Source organism: Microtus oregoni, unplaced genomic scaffold (genome assembly GCF_018167655.1).
Source record: "Microtus oregoni isolate MIOR12 unplaced genomic scaffold, Mior012 000006F_ref0000085, whole genome shotgun sequence".
Classification (NCBI taxonomy): domain Eukaryota; kingdom Metazoa; phylum Chordata; class Mammalia; order Rodentia; family Cricetidae; genus Microtus; species Microtus oregoni.
This window is the reverse complement of record NW_024543065.1, coordinates 56047489-56062676: the sequence shown is the minus strand read 5'-3', so window position 1 is coordinate 56062676 and position 15188 is coordinate 56047489. Positions and strand designations below refer to the sequence as shown.

The window sequence follows — 15188 nt, the reverse complement described above, 5'->3', positions numbered from 1 at the left end:
ATGGTCACAGCATGTCCAGGAGACAGTATTTCACAGCGTTCTTCACCGTCATCCAGCTCTTAGGATCTTTCCAGCCCTCTTCGTCAGCGTTGCCTGGACCTTGGTTAGGATTGAACACTTCTCGGTCACTCACTCTCGGCACATATGAGTGACTTCTGAGTCCACTCACGAGTCACGGCAGTACTGTCAGCACTGCGGATGGACGATTCTTTGTCCAAGGCTGAGTGCTGCACAAATGCTTAGAAGGCAGAGTTTCAGATGTCCACTTAGCCCGGCCAGTAGTAGACCCCACCCCACCCTGCCCCTTTCAGAGTCTGCCATCTCCTCAGCCTTGGACTTTTAATAAGGCTCACAGTGCTAGGCACGAATTCCTTCCTGTGGAGCAAGCTGTAGAGCCAACCAAACAGTGGTTAGCTGCCCCCCGACAGTCACGCTGCTGTTGTACCAACGGGCATAGCTTGCCTCGTCAGCTGGTCTGGTAACAGGCAGGACCCACAGTTGGGTGAAACAGTTGATGACTTTTCTGCCCCAGCAGGCTACAGAGCACATTCTGGTACCATTAAACTAGCTAGCCAGCAGGGAAGAAGCTTTCAGTTCAGTTCCAGCTTGATCTGTTTGTATTCTGCAACCAAAGTATGTGGTGCCTTTGGCGATATGAGTCTATCATCTAGTTTTGGTGGACAACCGTGAGAAACGGCCATAAACTGTATTGTTTGGAGGGCCTCCCTGATGAAAGACTCATTGGCGTTTTATGCATGGCACTGAGATTTTCATTTAGTGACTTCGGCTTCTAGGAGTATGCAGACACGTCAATTCATGTTTTTAGTTTTTAATTTTTTAGAAATAATGTTTTCAGTTAGTGTTCATGCTTTTGATTAATCATCCCTCATACCCCATCTCTTCCCCATCCCCTGCTCCATCCCCATCTTAACACTTCCCACACCTCATATCCCTCCCCTCTTTAACCTCACCTGTGTGTTCCTACTTCCCTTTAGGGTCTCTCCCTCGTCATGGTTCTTTTCTTGCTTTCTGACCTCTGTTTTTTCTCATTCCAGTTTGAACACAGAATCCTGAAAACATTCAGATCTAAGGTCTACAAATGAGAGAGCGCATGAGGCATCTGACTTTCTGTGTCCAGGTTGCTCACCCTGTAGGATATTTTCCAGTCCTATCAATTTGTGAGTTCTGAAGTACAGTAATTTTAGTATCTGTGCTGCGTAGTTTTATATAACCTGACACAAGCTATAGTTATCTGTGAGGAGGGAACTTCAATGGAGACATTGCCTCCATAAGGCAAGTCTACAGGGCATTTTCTTCATTAGTGCTGGGGGCAGGCAGCCCATTGTAGGTGGTACCACCTCTCCACTAGTGGTCCTGGGTGCTGTAAGAAAGCAGTCTGAGCAAGCCATGACAAGCAAGCCAGTAAGTAGCACGGCTCCTTGGTCTCTACATCAGCTGCTGCCTCCAGGTTCCCGCGTTGCTTAAGTTCCTGTCCCGACTTCCCGAATGATGAACTGTTATATGGAAGGATTAGTGAAATAAACTCTTTCCTCCCCAACTTGCTTTTGGTCATGGGGTTTCATTCCTGCCATAAAAACCCTAAGACAGAATACAGGGAGCTTTCATGTTCTTACAGAAATGTACCTATGGAAATTGAATACTTTTAATGTTTCCTCCTATAATTCCTCAGCATGTAAATATCAAAAGTATCAAGTTGGTATATCTTTGTATTGAATTAAAATTTTTTTTGTTTGTTTTTGACGGGGCATCACTGAAGCCCTCAATGGTCTGGAACTCACTGTATTCCACAGCTCCCCTCCCCCTCCCCCTGCTCTTTTGTTCTTTTTGCCTCCTCTTTCAATTAAGTCCTGAGCCTTGGTGGTGGGGTGTGGCTATAGGTCTCAGCACCGCATTAGAACTTTGAAGTCTTAAAGAGACCTTGGACTTTTAGAATGCTGAAATTTATAAAGACTTAAGTGTTTGACAGTTGAATCCTAATATTAACCCAAGAATCTGGGGGACAAGAATTGAACGGTTAAGCTAAAGTGCTCTGTTTGTGTAGCAGGTTGATGAGGGATAGTGGGTCCTGGAAGAGCCCACTGTGGGTGGTACAATTCCTAGGCTAGCGGTCCTGCACTGTAGAAGAAAGGTAGCTGAGCATGGGCCTGAAAAGGAGCCAGCAGGCAGTGTCCCTCCGATATTTCTACTTCAGGTTCTTCCTTGAGTTCCTGGCTCCCCTCAGTGATTGGTGGCGACCTGTGAAATGAAGTCAGTCCTCCGCCATCCTTGGTTGCTTTTGGCTGTGGTGTCTGACACAGTGGCAGAGTGAAACTGGAATCTAGGGTTAGATCCTCGTTCTCCTCGGTGCCGTTGCTAAACCTTTGTCTCTGCCTCCTGGCTAAGCCGATAATATTGAAAGCTACCAGGCTCTGCTTCCATTCTCGTGATCCTTCTTTGGGACTTTAGCTTGTCCCCACGCTGCAGCCAGTCAGAATCTCAGTCGTGCGGATCCATGTCCCACCCATCATGCCGTCTCTCTGCTTGACTCCCTAATGTCCATGTCCGATTGAGTCACTAGATGGTTTAGATCTTCATCAGGCCCTACCCACTTGTCACCACACTGCCCTCAGCCGCCCGTCACTCTCAGTCACACACCTTCTTCATTCATAGCCTCCAACCAAAACGCCAACTACAAGACCTACAACGCTCCAGCTGCTCCGCCCCGGCATCCTAGCGGCTGGATGTAGAAGACGCTGCTCGGTTCCTAATAAAACTCTCGAAAGAAATTTTTATACTTACTATATTCTTGGCTCCATTTTTCTTGGGCCCATTCCAATCAGATTTGCCCCTCCATCATGCCACCAGAAACTCAGTAAGGACTCTAACCGGCTATATCATCTTGTTCTGACGTGTAATACAATAGAACGGGAGCTTAATATGCTCTTTCAGCCTGGCGCTCAGCACCATTCTCGGTTCTCTGGGCTGGTTTGAGTGGGAATGGTCCCCAGAAACTTGGGTCTTTGAACACTTGGTTCCCAGAAGGAGGCATTAGTTGAAGAAGTTTGGATGGGAGAGACTTGGTGGCAGAAGTCCCTCACGAGGTTTTGAAAAGTAAGGGCTTTGCCCAGCTTCCTGTTTTTTCTCTGCGTGTATTTGCAGTTGAGATGTGACTCTCAATTTCGTGCTCTGGCCTCCTGTTGCTGTGCTTCTCCTGCCATTGTGGACTCCCCTTCAGAGCCATGAGCCAAAACATAATCTTTTTCCTATAAGTCACCTTTGGTCATGGTGTTTTATCATAGTGTGATATTTTGAAAGAAAATGGCCCCCAAAGGGAGTGGCACTATTAGGAGGTGTGGCCTTGTTGGAAGAATTGTGGTCTTGTTGGAGGAAGTGTGTCACTGTGGGCTTTGAGGCTTCCTGTCCTCAGGATACCACACAATGTGACTGTTAGTGGACTTCCTCATGCCTGCAAGATGTAGGACACTCAGCTATTTCTCCAGCACCATGTCTGCCTGCATGCTGCCATGCTCTTCGCCATGATGAACTGAACCCCTGAACTGTAAGCGAGCCACCACAATGAGATGTTATTCTTTATAAGAGTTGTCCTAGTCCCGGTGTCTCTTCATGGCAGTAGGACCCCTAACGACAACCCACAGCAACTGTGGAGTAACTGGTTCATTTCCCTAGCACCATCTCTGTTCATTTGCCTTGTTGACTGAACTTAAGAACTAAATCCTCACTCCAACTCTGAGAAAATATGAGCATTCGTTCTATTTCTATTTACAGGTGATGGGACCAAGTTAGGGAGGAAGCAGGCAACTCACCAGGCTTGTCAATGGTAAGGCCAGAATCTATCTGTCTCCCTCCCTCCCTCCCTCCCTCCCTTCTCCACCTCTTCCCCGATCCTGTCCTCCATCATTTCACCATCCACTCCTCTAGTCCCCTGTCTCTATGACTCCCGATCTCCCCAGTGCTTCCCCACTCTGGCCATCTGCTCCTTCACCTGCCGCGCCCCACGTGAGCCCCCGTCCCCTCCTAGTAGACACCCGTCATAGACGTCATCATCATCCATGTCTCCCACTGTGGGGAGGAAGCTGGGGAGACAGCAGGAGGCAGACACACTGGCACACAGCTTGGGTCAAGACATTTACTCAATGCTTTCAGATGTGGCCTCAGTGGCTCAGCAAGGGAGGACAGGGAAGGGACACACAGGGCATCCTTCAATCACTGTAGCTTCGGGAAGATGCAGCTCTTGAAGTGTCCATTGCCAGTGCTGACTGATCAGCTGGAACTGCAAGAGACAGACACTTAGCACTTCATGCTGCAGACTAAGTACCCACCCGCCCACACTGCCTCCTCCCCTGGTCCCCTTCCATTCTCCATCCTCACCATGAGGAGAAGTCCTGTGCTCTCCACTTCTCCATCGGCCTCTTCCCCTGAGATTTACGCACGTCATTATTCTGATACCCATCGAAGTTTCCACAGGCCCCACACAGCAAGGCCGCATGGTCATCACCGACCATCACATCCAGATGCCCATCTGTTCCAAGCCAGACCTGGACCCCTGCCTTCTGGCGGACAAGCATGGAGCCATAGGACAGCCTCCTCACAGACACAGATGTTAACACGCTAGCTGGGAGATCCACTTGGAGACCGTTCACCTGGTGTGGGGGAGGGGAGATGGAGAAGTGAGACCTGAGTGACAGAAGAGCCGAGGGACCACCATGCTGGCGTCCTCATCACAGTAATGATTCAAGCAAAGGGACGGGCAGGCGCGGGAAGGGATGGGGCCTGGAGAGGAGCCATACATGAGGGATGCACAGGTGGGAAGACAGCTGGAGCTGTGTCCACACAAGCTCACTGTGCAAGCTTAACCCCAGTGCAATGTGACTCAACTTGACTTACTAATGCTTTCAGAATCTCTGGGTTAATATTTGCCAGTGGACAGAAGACTGGACCAATGGATCCTCCCCAGATTCTAAAGCTGGGGAAGAGCTCCTTGGATCAGATGGATAAGTAAGCAATTGAGCAAACCTGGGGTCTCTGCAAGTTCTAGTTTTTAGAATGATATAATGATTCAGCATGTCCTGGTTGATGCCTCTTCCCCATGCACCGTTTCCTCATGTCCTCTCATTGTAACCATTCTCGGCTATCGGCACAACCATGTGCTGAGCTCCTAGAGGGATCTCGGCTATCGGTACAACCATGTGCTGAGCTCTTAGAGGGCTCTCGGCTATTGCTATAACCATGTGCTGAGCTCCTAGAGGGATCTCGGTACAACCATGTGCTGAGCTCCTAGAGGGATCTCGGTACAACCATGTGCTGAGCTCCTAGAGGGATCTCAGTACAACCATGTGCTGAGCTCTTAGAGGGATCTCGGTACAACCATGTGCTGAGCTCCTAGAGGGATCTCGGTACAACCATATACTGGGTTCCTAGAGGGGATCGCAGAACCTAGAAATTGACTTGGGGAATCCCAATACTTCCTGTGATGCCAGGTTGGCAAATCATAACATTCTACCCCCAATACGAGAAGTGGGCAGGCAGTTCAGGCTAGTTCAGTGAGATGCAGTCCTAGGCTTGTGCTGGGTCAGTTTCTGCTCAGTTTTGGTGAGGCAGGTGGCACGTCCTTCATGAAACCAAAACTATCTAGGAATGAAGTTGTAAGCCAGGCGTAGGGACACTCTTCTTTAATTCCAGCACTAAGGAGGTAGACCTGGATGGATCTCTGTGAGTTCAAGGCCAATCTCATCTACAGAGTGAGTTCCAGGACAGCCAAGACTACACAGATACATACATCTGGTCTCAAGAAATTAAAAAAATAGGGCTGGAGAGATGGCTCAGTGGTTAAGAGCATTGCCCTGCTATTCCAAAGGTCCTGAGTTCAATTCCCAGCAACCACATGGTGGCTCACAACCATCTGTAATGAGGTCAGGTGCTCTCTTCTGGCCTGAAGGCATATATTGTATACTAAATAAATAAATATTTAAAAAAGAAATTAAAAAAATAGACATTGGCTTCAGGGACAAGTCTGAAACCTAGAGGTGTGAACTGACAGGGTAGCTGGGGTTTCCCAGATATGGACCCAGTCCATTCATTTCCCCTAGGGCAGTTTGTGTTTGTTTCCTGCCACTGGTAACCAGCGGAGGCTTGATTAAGACCAACAACAAAGCTATGCTGTTACTTAGTGTAAGAACTCAGGCCAAGGAGAGGGGCCCAGGCTGACCTCTGGAGACAGGTACAAATCCAGAAAAAGTGCAGAGACCTAGATGAGGGAAACACCACAAAACCACTGGATAGCCAGGATGAAGGATACCGTGATAGGAAGAAGGAAAGCCCAGGGAAGACGTCCGTGCCCTCTGTGCCCAGACTTACCCACACGCCGTTGCTTCGGGTCACAGTCACAAGTCCATCCTGGAAGAAGATGTGGACTTTGTCCACGATCTTGTCATTGCCATGGACATCAGCAACCACACGGTACCAGGGCACAGTTTTCTCGAGTCCGGGGCAGCGAGAAGAAACCTCATAGACACCAGGGGAGCTGATGGCATTGTGAACCCCATCGAAGGTGATAAGGTTGCCTTTCACAGAGAGGGAGCAAAGACCTTTGGCTGGCCAACAGTTCCGGACTCCCGCGCGTATCTCACAGACTTGGCCAGGTGAGCAGCCAGTTGGATAGCATGTCAGGCCGGTGCTTGGGGAGCAGAAGCAGCGTTCGCTGCAGTCTGAGGTCATCAGTGAAGAGTTCATCTGTGCACAGAAAGGGGTGGGTGGTGTGCATTCACACAGGGAGCCTGTGGAAGCTCCCAGTGAGAGACGGTGTGTGTCCTCTCCCCAATGGTAGGCTCAGTGATTTGTCAATAAAACCGCAGAGGCCAGCCTGTGACAATCTCATGTGTTGACTCAAGAGCCTTGACAGTGTACCCCATCACTAGCCTGTCTCAGATTATGCCGTTACTGTGAGAACAAGCCTGGGCTAGTCTGTTGGAGGATGAACCACTGTATGATACAGACAATGATTCCCGCCTAGGCCACTTGCCATGGTTTGAACATGGCTTGTTTCCCTGACCCATGCAGGACTTCAGTCCTCAAGGTTTTGTATTAATGGTGTGAAGAGATTGGAGACTTCATCCAACTATGGAGTTAAAAGTCAGGACTCTGGGTAGGTTGGGAAAGTATGAATATTCCTAGATGCTCTTGAAAAACTAGTATTAGCCTATGGCAGATGTCATTGTAACTGGAAGGGCATCTAGGGCAGAATGACTATTTGTGAGGCACGCAACCACCTGGAAAGAGAAGCCGGGGTGAAGTGTGTCACAAGCAGATCCAGTCACAAGGAGGCTGGGTAAGTTTGATTTATCCAATTAGCAGGAAATGTTCTTTTCAAATGAATATAAACAGTAGTTATTTTAGGGGAAAATGACTAGGGCTGAGCATGGTGGCGCACACCTTTAATCCCAGCACTCGGGGCAGAGGCAGGCGGATGTCTGCGAGTTTGAGGCCAGCCTGGTCTGCAGAGCGAGTTCGAGGCCAGCCTGGTCTGCAGAGCGAGCTCCAGGACAGCCTGGTCTGCAGAGCGAGCTCCAGGCCAGCCTGGTCTGCAGAGCGAGCTCCAGGCCAGCCTGGTCTGCAGAGCGAGCTCCAGGCCAGCCTGGTCTGCAGAGCGAGCTCCAGGCCAGCCTGGTCTGCAGAGCGAGCTCCAGGCCAGCCTGGTCTGCAGAGCGAGCTCCAGGCCAGCCTGGTCTGCAGAGCGAGTTCCAGGACAGCCAGGACTGTGTAGTCAGACCATGTCTCAAAATCAAAAATTCTTTTTCTTTGTTTCTCGTTTGCCAGAAGTTTGGCTGTGCACATTCAGGCTCAGAGACCAGTGAGACAAGGCTTAAGGATGATATACATGGCTAAGTTTTGTAAAGAAAGAACCCATTCTCCCTGGCGAGGCTGAATGAGAAGGGAAGGGCCAAAGTACTCAGGATGAAGTGATGAGTATCTCACTACAGTCCTTGCCTCTAAGTCAGAAATAGGAGATGTGTGGCCTTGGGAAGCTGGCCGCATTGGTAAAGTCTCTAGGATGGCATATCCAAGATAGAGGTCTTATGACTCTTTAAGGAGAGAGAGTACATGTTGACGGGGACATGCAGCTGCTTCCATGATGACAACATGCAGCCGGGGGGCCTCCCCAGAGCCTGCGCCATGCACCTTGTGATGGAGGAAGGTCATTGGTTAAAAAAATAAACTGCTTGGCTGGCCCTCATAGGTTAAAACATAGGTGGGAGGAGTAAACAGAACAGACTGCTGGGAGGAAGAGGAAGTGAGCTCAGACTCGACAGCTCTCCTCTCGGGAGCAGACGCCTCAGAAGAGACGCCATGCCCCGCTCCCGGGCAGACACATGCGATGAAGCTCCGACCCAGGATGGACGTAGGCTAGAATCTTCCCGGTAAGACTGATGCTACTCAGATTATTAGAGATGGGTTGATCAGGATGTGAGAATTAGCCTAGAAGAGGCTAGATAGAAATGGGCCAAGCAGTGTTTAAATGAATACAGTTTGTGTGTTGTTATTTTGGGCATAAGCTAGCAGGTGGCCGGGGTGCTGGGGACGCAGCCCTGCCACTCCTATTACTACAGAATCTCGCCCAGACATGTGGACAGCTGCTTCCACATAAAGCCTGAGACAGCTTGGGAAGTAATTCTAGAACAAAAATGACAGCTTTGTGCATGATTTCTTGGTAGCAGCACTCTCTCGGGTCTACTCTGCTTGCCAGAGGCAAGCAAGCGCTCTCATCTAAGAGAGGCTTCCTGCCTCAGCTTTAGCTGCAAAACCCTGCAGCTCATTAAGAGGTCCTGCTACGAAACACTTAAACGGTGTTGACGAAAAGCTGAACGCATACTTTTCGGTTTCCAGCCGTAGCAGGAAAAAAGCTGCACTGTTTAAAAATGCCGGCTTTCTGGGCTATCCTGCCAGGGCAAACTCTGACTGTTTGAGGCAGGAGGGCCGGCTACAGAGAGAGGACTTGAGTGTTGTCTGTTGCAGCTTGTTTGATGGCAAGGACCTTGAAACACTGTAGACTTGTGGCACTGAATGCAGCTCTGGCCGGTACCTCAGCCACAAGGTTGGAATGGCAGAAAGCTAAGGAATGGGCTACATCTAGCCGGCAAAGCCACGGCTTTAATCCTACTGATATTGCTTGCTAAATTAAGAACTCATGTGGTCAAAAAAGAGACATATACAGTAAAAGAAAGATTCAAAGTCAAAGAAAATGTTTAAATGGTTTACAGTGTGTTAAAAATATATGCATGCTAAACATTAAAGTTCTTAAAGTAAAAAACAAAAAAAAGGGAAGAGAGTAGTTGGGTGTGGTAGTACACACCTTTAATCCCAACACTTGGGAGGCAGAGGGAGATTGACCTCTGTGACTTCAAGGTGTGGTAGCACAGGCCTCTAATCCCAGTGCCTAGAAGGCAGGGACAAACAGATCTCTGTGAGTTCAAGGTGTAGTAGTGTACACCTTTAATCCCAATGCCTGGGAGGCAGTGACAGGCGGATCTCTGAGAGTTCAAGGACAGCCTGGTCTACAGAGTTATTCCAGGTCAAAGATACAGAGAACCTGTCTCAAAAAGCAAAAAATAAAAGTAAAAATAAACAAAATAGAGCTTAAAATAAAGCCGTACAAAGATGGAAGAGAATTTTGATACTGTATGCTATTATGCTCTTTTTGAATTGTTTGAATGCTGAGGAAAGAGCAACAGCTGCTAAAAGATATTTGTTTATAAATGCTGCTGAACTAATCAAACATAGATATTTTGAAAACGTCTTGACTTTGAAATTTGGATCTAAGGACATGATGCTTTGGAAAGGAGTTTCTTATTTTGTTTTCACAGAGGATGAGACCCTGTTCATTTCTTCTATTCCGATTTGGTATGATGGACCACGCCCTCCTGAAGGATTGGTGTGAACACCCTCAGAAAATTGCTTCGCTCAACTGCCAACTGAGATGAAACTAGCACACAGGTTATACCATGAAAGACCTAATTAACGACGCCCCCATTCAGCAGGAAGCAGTTTGGAGAGAAATAACTGCGCCCATATTCCCAAAAATTGTTTATAAATATTCTTTTACATTTAAAGGGGATATGATATAGGTATGAATAATTTGCATTGACATGGATTTTGCTTTATTGATAGAGATTTAAGGTCAATTTTGTTATATGTATATGCATATTTCTGCTATTGATTAAGATATTGTGATTGTGTAGTTCATTAAAAAATGTAATGTATAATTAAGAAATAGGTTAATGGATAATCATCAGTAATGGTCAAGCTTGTAGTCATGTTAGTTAGATTTTCTAGATATATAGAGATACATTTCAGTTAGATAGACATTCTTCATATCTTTCAAAGTCTGCAGAATATGGTATTTAATGTTTTAATAACTTAGAACTTTTCATGACAATGAGACACTCTGCTCCTGGCAGCACCAATCTACTTCAAGAAGAAGATGGGCATCGAAGAGGATCCTTATGGAGTTTGATAGCCATTTGGGCAAGAAACTGCTCTTGCCTGGACTATTGCATAAACTGGACACAGAGAACCCACAGAGAGAGGACTACTGGACTTGCCTAAAGATGAGATGATCTTTCGGGGTTCCTGATTCATGAAAGAGTCTGTGAGACATTCTGCAGGACACAACAGATAGTGACTGAACTGACTTTGAATTGTCCTGCTTCATGGAAATGTCTCTGGATACCATGGGCCTGTAGGCCGAAGACGGATGCCCCAACAGTATGGAGGAACTTTGGGTGACTGTCCAGGCAGCGAGATGTCTCTGTCATTTCTAGAGTTTGAAAGTTGCTTTTTTCTTGTTTGCTTAGGAAATATTGTATCTTTCTGGAGTCTTTGATGGAGTTAAGAATAGTTAGTTATAGTTATAGTTTTCCTTAGTTATGATAAAGATTATTGTAATTTTTACTTGATAACTGTTTCGTTATATGTAATTTTGCTATGTTAAAGTTAAAGCCTTCCTTTCTTTTTGTTTAAACAGAAAAAGGGGAAGTGATAGAGGAAGGTCATTGGTTAAAAAAATAAACTGCTTGGCTGGCCCTCATAGGTTAAAACATAGGTGGGAGGAGTAAACAGAACAGACTGCTGGGAGGAAGAGGAAGTGAGCTCAGACTCGACAGCTCTCCTCTCGGGAGCAGACGCCTCAGAAGAGATGCCATGCCCCGCTCTCGGGCAGACACATGTGATGAAGCTCCGACCCAGGATGGACGTAGGCTAGAATCTTCCCGATAAGACCAGTGCTCACAGATTATTAGAGATGGGTTGATCGGGATATCAGAATTAGCCAGTAAGGGCTAGGGCTAAAGGGCCAAGCAGTGTTTAAATGAATACAATTTGTGTGTTGTTATTTCGGGGCATAAGCTAGCAGGCGGCCAGGGTGCTGGGGACGCAGCCCCGCCGCTCTTATTACAACAACCTTGGTCTTCCAGTCTCCAAAGCTGCGAGTCACACAAACCTCCGTTATCCACGAAGTAGTCCTCCCTAGGCATTGGTTTACAGGGACAAAAGGCCAGTGGCCTACAGCAGCATCTTCTTCTGTCCTGTTAGCTGACAGATAACTCAGGACTGGAGGACTCCTACCTCAAACTTCAGTGACAGGACTAGACACACAAAAGAGGTCATTGTTTTTAATCTATTCATTTTGTAGTAATAACTAATTACATGAAGATATTTACCACTATAGAAAAAAACTAACTGGAGGAGAAAGGTAGGTGCTGGGGACATCTCCGAGTCTCCAGGGCCCACAGCAAGGCAGTGCCTCTCCCTGAACTGGGATCTCTTTTCTGATCATCTTATCCTGATTTTTTTCCCCCAGACCCAAGACCCTTGACCCCCTTGCCCTGAGCTCCATCCTCAGGCCTCAGTCTTGCCATTCCCTCCCTGGAGAGCTCATCAGATGTTAGGGATAGAAAACGGTGTCTGCTTCCTCAGGGGCCCTGGGTCAGAAAGGGTAATGGTTACAGATGGTGGGAATGAAGTAACCGGTGAAATCCGGACAGAGTCAACTGATAATGATATCGAATAACCGGGAATTTCCCGGATTTGATCTATTATCGGTCACATAATCAGTCGATTTCCTTCTTCTCACAGCACCCACACTTAATGAGCCTGGGGTACAGGAGCCGCTGTGTTTGCAAGAGAGTGGTTAGCAGGAAGTAACAGGCACACACTCCCGAAGAGCAGGCAGCAGAGCAGGCGTGGCATCAGTGGGTGAGCCTCAGGAAAGGGCACCCATACACACGTTTACACTCCTTCTAAAGCTTAATTAATTAAAAGAACAAAAAATTGAGAAAAGCCGGGCGGTGGTGGTGCACGCCTTTAATCCCAGCACTCGGGAGGCAGAGGCAGGCGGATCTCTGTGAGTTCGAGACCAGCCTGGTCTACAAGAGCTACTTCCAGGACAGGCTCCAAAACCACAGAGAAACTCTGTCTCGAAAAACCAAAAAAAAAAAAAGAAAAGAAAAAAATTGAGAAAAAAAATGTTGAAAATTCGGCAAGAAAAACCTCAGTGTAGTTATCACAGCAGAGGCATCCCCCTGGGGCCAGGAGCCTCTGAGGTACTGGATTGGAGGATGCTGAATCCATTCTATACGGTAGTGTAGTTTTTGCATGTAACATACCATGTCCTACTATACATCTTAAACCATGCAACGCTACATAAACAGTGGGGTACTGACTAGGAGGGGACACTTCTCACACAGCTGGGGACAGGTGGTGGTCCCCCATGACCCCATCCTTGAGCAGAAACCCAGAGCACAGTAACTCTGATTGTCCCTCCAGCTTCTCCTGCTTGGAGTCCCTGCTCACCGGTATATAGTGGCCATTGAAGGTGCAGCCACAGTGTTGGGCCGGAACGCACACACCCTGAGAGAGCAGAAAGTGATCGTCACACTCAAATCCTTCAAAGCACTGAGTGGTGCATTGGGTGAGGCCAGCGAGAGCAGCACAGGAATCCTGGCAGGAGCTTGTGCAGACAGAGTAGTGGCTGTGGGCAGGAGACCGGAGAGCTGTAGGGAGAGGAGGCAAGGGGGGTCACACCTGCTGCAGGACACTGACTAACTTGATGGATGTACTGACCTCCCAGCCCTGGCCAGGATGGTGCTGAAGTTGCAAATGCTGAAGGCATTCCCCGGTGCTGTCTTACAAAGCTTACATCCAGGTTTGTAGACAGCAACAGCTGCCATGCTGCATTGTGGGAGATCAGGTAGGGGGTTGTGAAGGTGAAAAATCTGGGACAGTCAGGCCTGGAAAACTGAAATGGCTGGGGTAGGATGGGAAGGTGTGGAGGAAGGTAGGGCATTGACTAGATGGCATCAGGAGGCTCGAGCTAGTCAGGGTGAAATGGGGAGGCTCTGACAGTATGGAGTTGGTGTTGGGGGACAGGCAGAGTATCGAGTTGAGATAGAAGGTGTAAGCAAAGGATCGGGATGGCACAAGAATGGGTTTGAGAATTGGGTAAGAGAAAGATACAGAGATATCAAAAATAAGGCACCAGGCTCCGACTAAGTGTGGCAGGTGGCCACTGGGGCAGGAGAGAAGGATCAGACTTGGGGTGAAGTCTGACTTCAGCTGGAAATGCAGCAGATGACCAGAGCACAGGGTGCACGGACCTAGCCTCCTGTTTTAGCTACAGACAGTGCCCACAGTCAAAGCCCGAGTGATTCAGTGCTGTTAGATGGCGCCCGGGCACTAGGTCCTGCCTAGGAAACTGAAGGAGAAACCGCTCTTCGCTGGAGCACCGGGGACCATTGCTTTGGCATGGGGCATCTGAGGGGACCTGCTCCTACCTTGTAATTTGGAAAGAAGTGTATTGTTTTGGATTGGGGACCCATTGCCTGTGGCCTTGAACACTGAACACATGAGAGGCTACTTGGTCTGAGGGAGGGGTCAGTGAGCCACAGCTCAGGACTCTTGTGGGCTCTTAATCCATCCAACTCCCTTCCAGGTCACTGCAGGAAGCTGAGAACGGCCCTGGGAAGAGGTGGGTGTGAGCTCTGGGGAGAATGGACTCTTGACTAGAGTCTGAGACCCCCGGGTCAGAAGTAAAGAGGAAAGCCACAGAGGATGCTGAGGCAGGGCTGGAGGAGGCCCTGTCACAGGCAGGGATTTCTCCATAGCCCAGAAGGTTCCAAGAGGGGTCCCCAGACACTCACGGCAGAAGTCTTCTGTCCTCCAGGGCTGCACGGTTGCACCAGCTGCCTGACAGGCTGCGGTATAGGCTGCCAGGCTTTGACAGAGGTATGTTTTGCTGCCCTTATTGGCACACAGGTCAAACACACATTGGCGGAAGTATTCCAAGGGACTCAGAACCTGGTGGCAGGCTGCGAAGGGGCCTTTGGCGTCCTGCATCTTCCCACAGGCTTCGTTTTTCTCATGCGCCTCTCTCTCCTTGGCTGAGCACACAGGACAGCCTTGGGCCCCACAGCCCTCACCACAGCCCAGGGGGGAGCCTGGAGCTCGCCAGGCAGCTCCAAAGGCCTCAGCACTGGGGGCTAAGGCTCCACTGGGCAATGCAAAGTCGTCACTCCGGTTCCCATTGAAGTTCCCAGAGAGGCCACAGATACGTCCACGGAAGGAACTAGGGATGGACAGAAGGATATGGCTATCACCATCGAAGAGAACCTTCAGCCCTCTCTTTGTCTGGAAGAACATGTTTCGGCTTTCAACAGTTATAAACATGGAGCCTACAACCACAGGCAGGTTCACAGCTTCACCGTCCACAGTCACCTGAGTGGAAAGGTCAGTCAGGTTAGAGGTCAGAGCATGCCGCTTTAAAGGAGGCCCTTATTGTTCTGCCATAGAACTTGGTCTCTCTCAGACCCTCACGGCAGAGCTAGGGACTTTTTATAGAGTGGAGTGAGATCAATCCAGGCTCCCACGGTAGGGATGTCTCCAGTAGGTTACAGGTTGGGACCTTCAATTCCTAAAACACCTAGTTCTGTGGTGATCTCAGGACTCTTTTTTTTGGGATTGTTTGTTTGTTTGTTTTTTGAGACCAGGTTTCTCTGTAGCTTTGGAGCTTGTCCTGGAACTAGCTCCTGTAGACCACGCTGGCCTCAAACTCACAGAGATCCGCCTGCCTCTGCCTCCCGAGTACTGGGATTAAAGGTGTGCGCCACCACTGCCCAGCC

General features: G+C 48.6%; 2 protein-coding genes across 3 annotated transcripts in view; both read right to left on the bottom strand.

Moving 5' to 3' along the window:
* Positions 1–4182: 4182 nt before the first annotated feature.
* Positions 4183–15188, bottom strand: part of LOC121449124 (Fc fragment of IgG binding protein) — a 75653-nt gene continuing 64647 nt past the window's right edge. For both annotated transcript variants that reach the window (XM_041653349.1, XM_041653347.1), the window contains exon 20: positions 4183–4291. In XM_041653349.1, coding sequence (XP_041509283.1) covers positions 4282–4291 — 10 coding nt within the window. In that variant the 3' untranslated portion in view covers positions 4183–4281. The remainder of the gene's footprint in view (positions 4292–15188) is intronic.
* LOC121449239 (IgGFc-binding protein-like) overlaps positions 4386–15188 on the bottom strand; it is a 35154-nt gene continuing 24351 nt past the window's right edge. Inside the window, exons 15-18 of the mRNA XM_041653539.1 lie at positions 14211–14784; positions 12865–13064; positions 6376–6750; positions 4386–4661 (exon numbers count right to left, since the gene is read on the bottom strand). Of these exons, the coding sequence (XP_041509473.1) occupies positions 4386–4661; positions 6376–6750; positions 12865–13064; positions 14211–14784 (1425 nt within the window). The remainder of the gene's footprint in view (positions 4662–6375; positions 6751–12864; positions 13065–14210; positions 14785–15188) is intronic.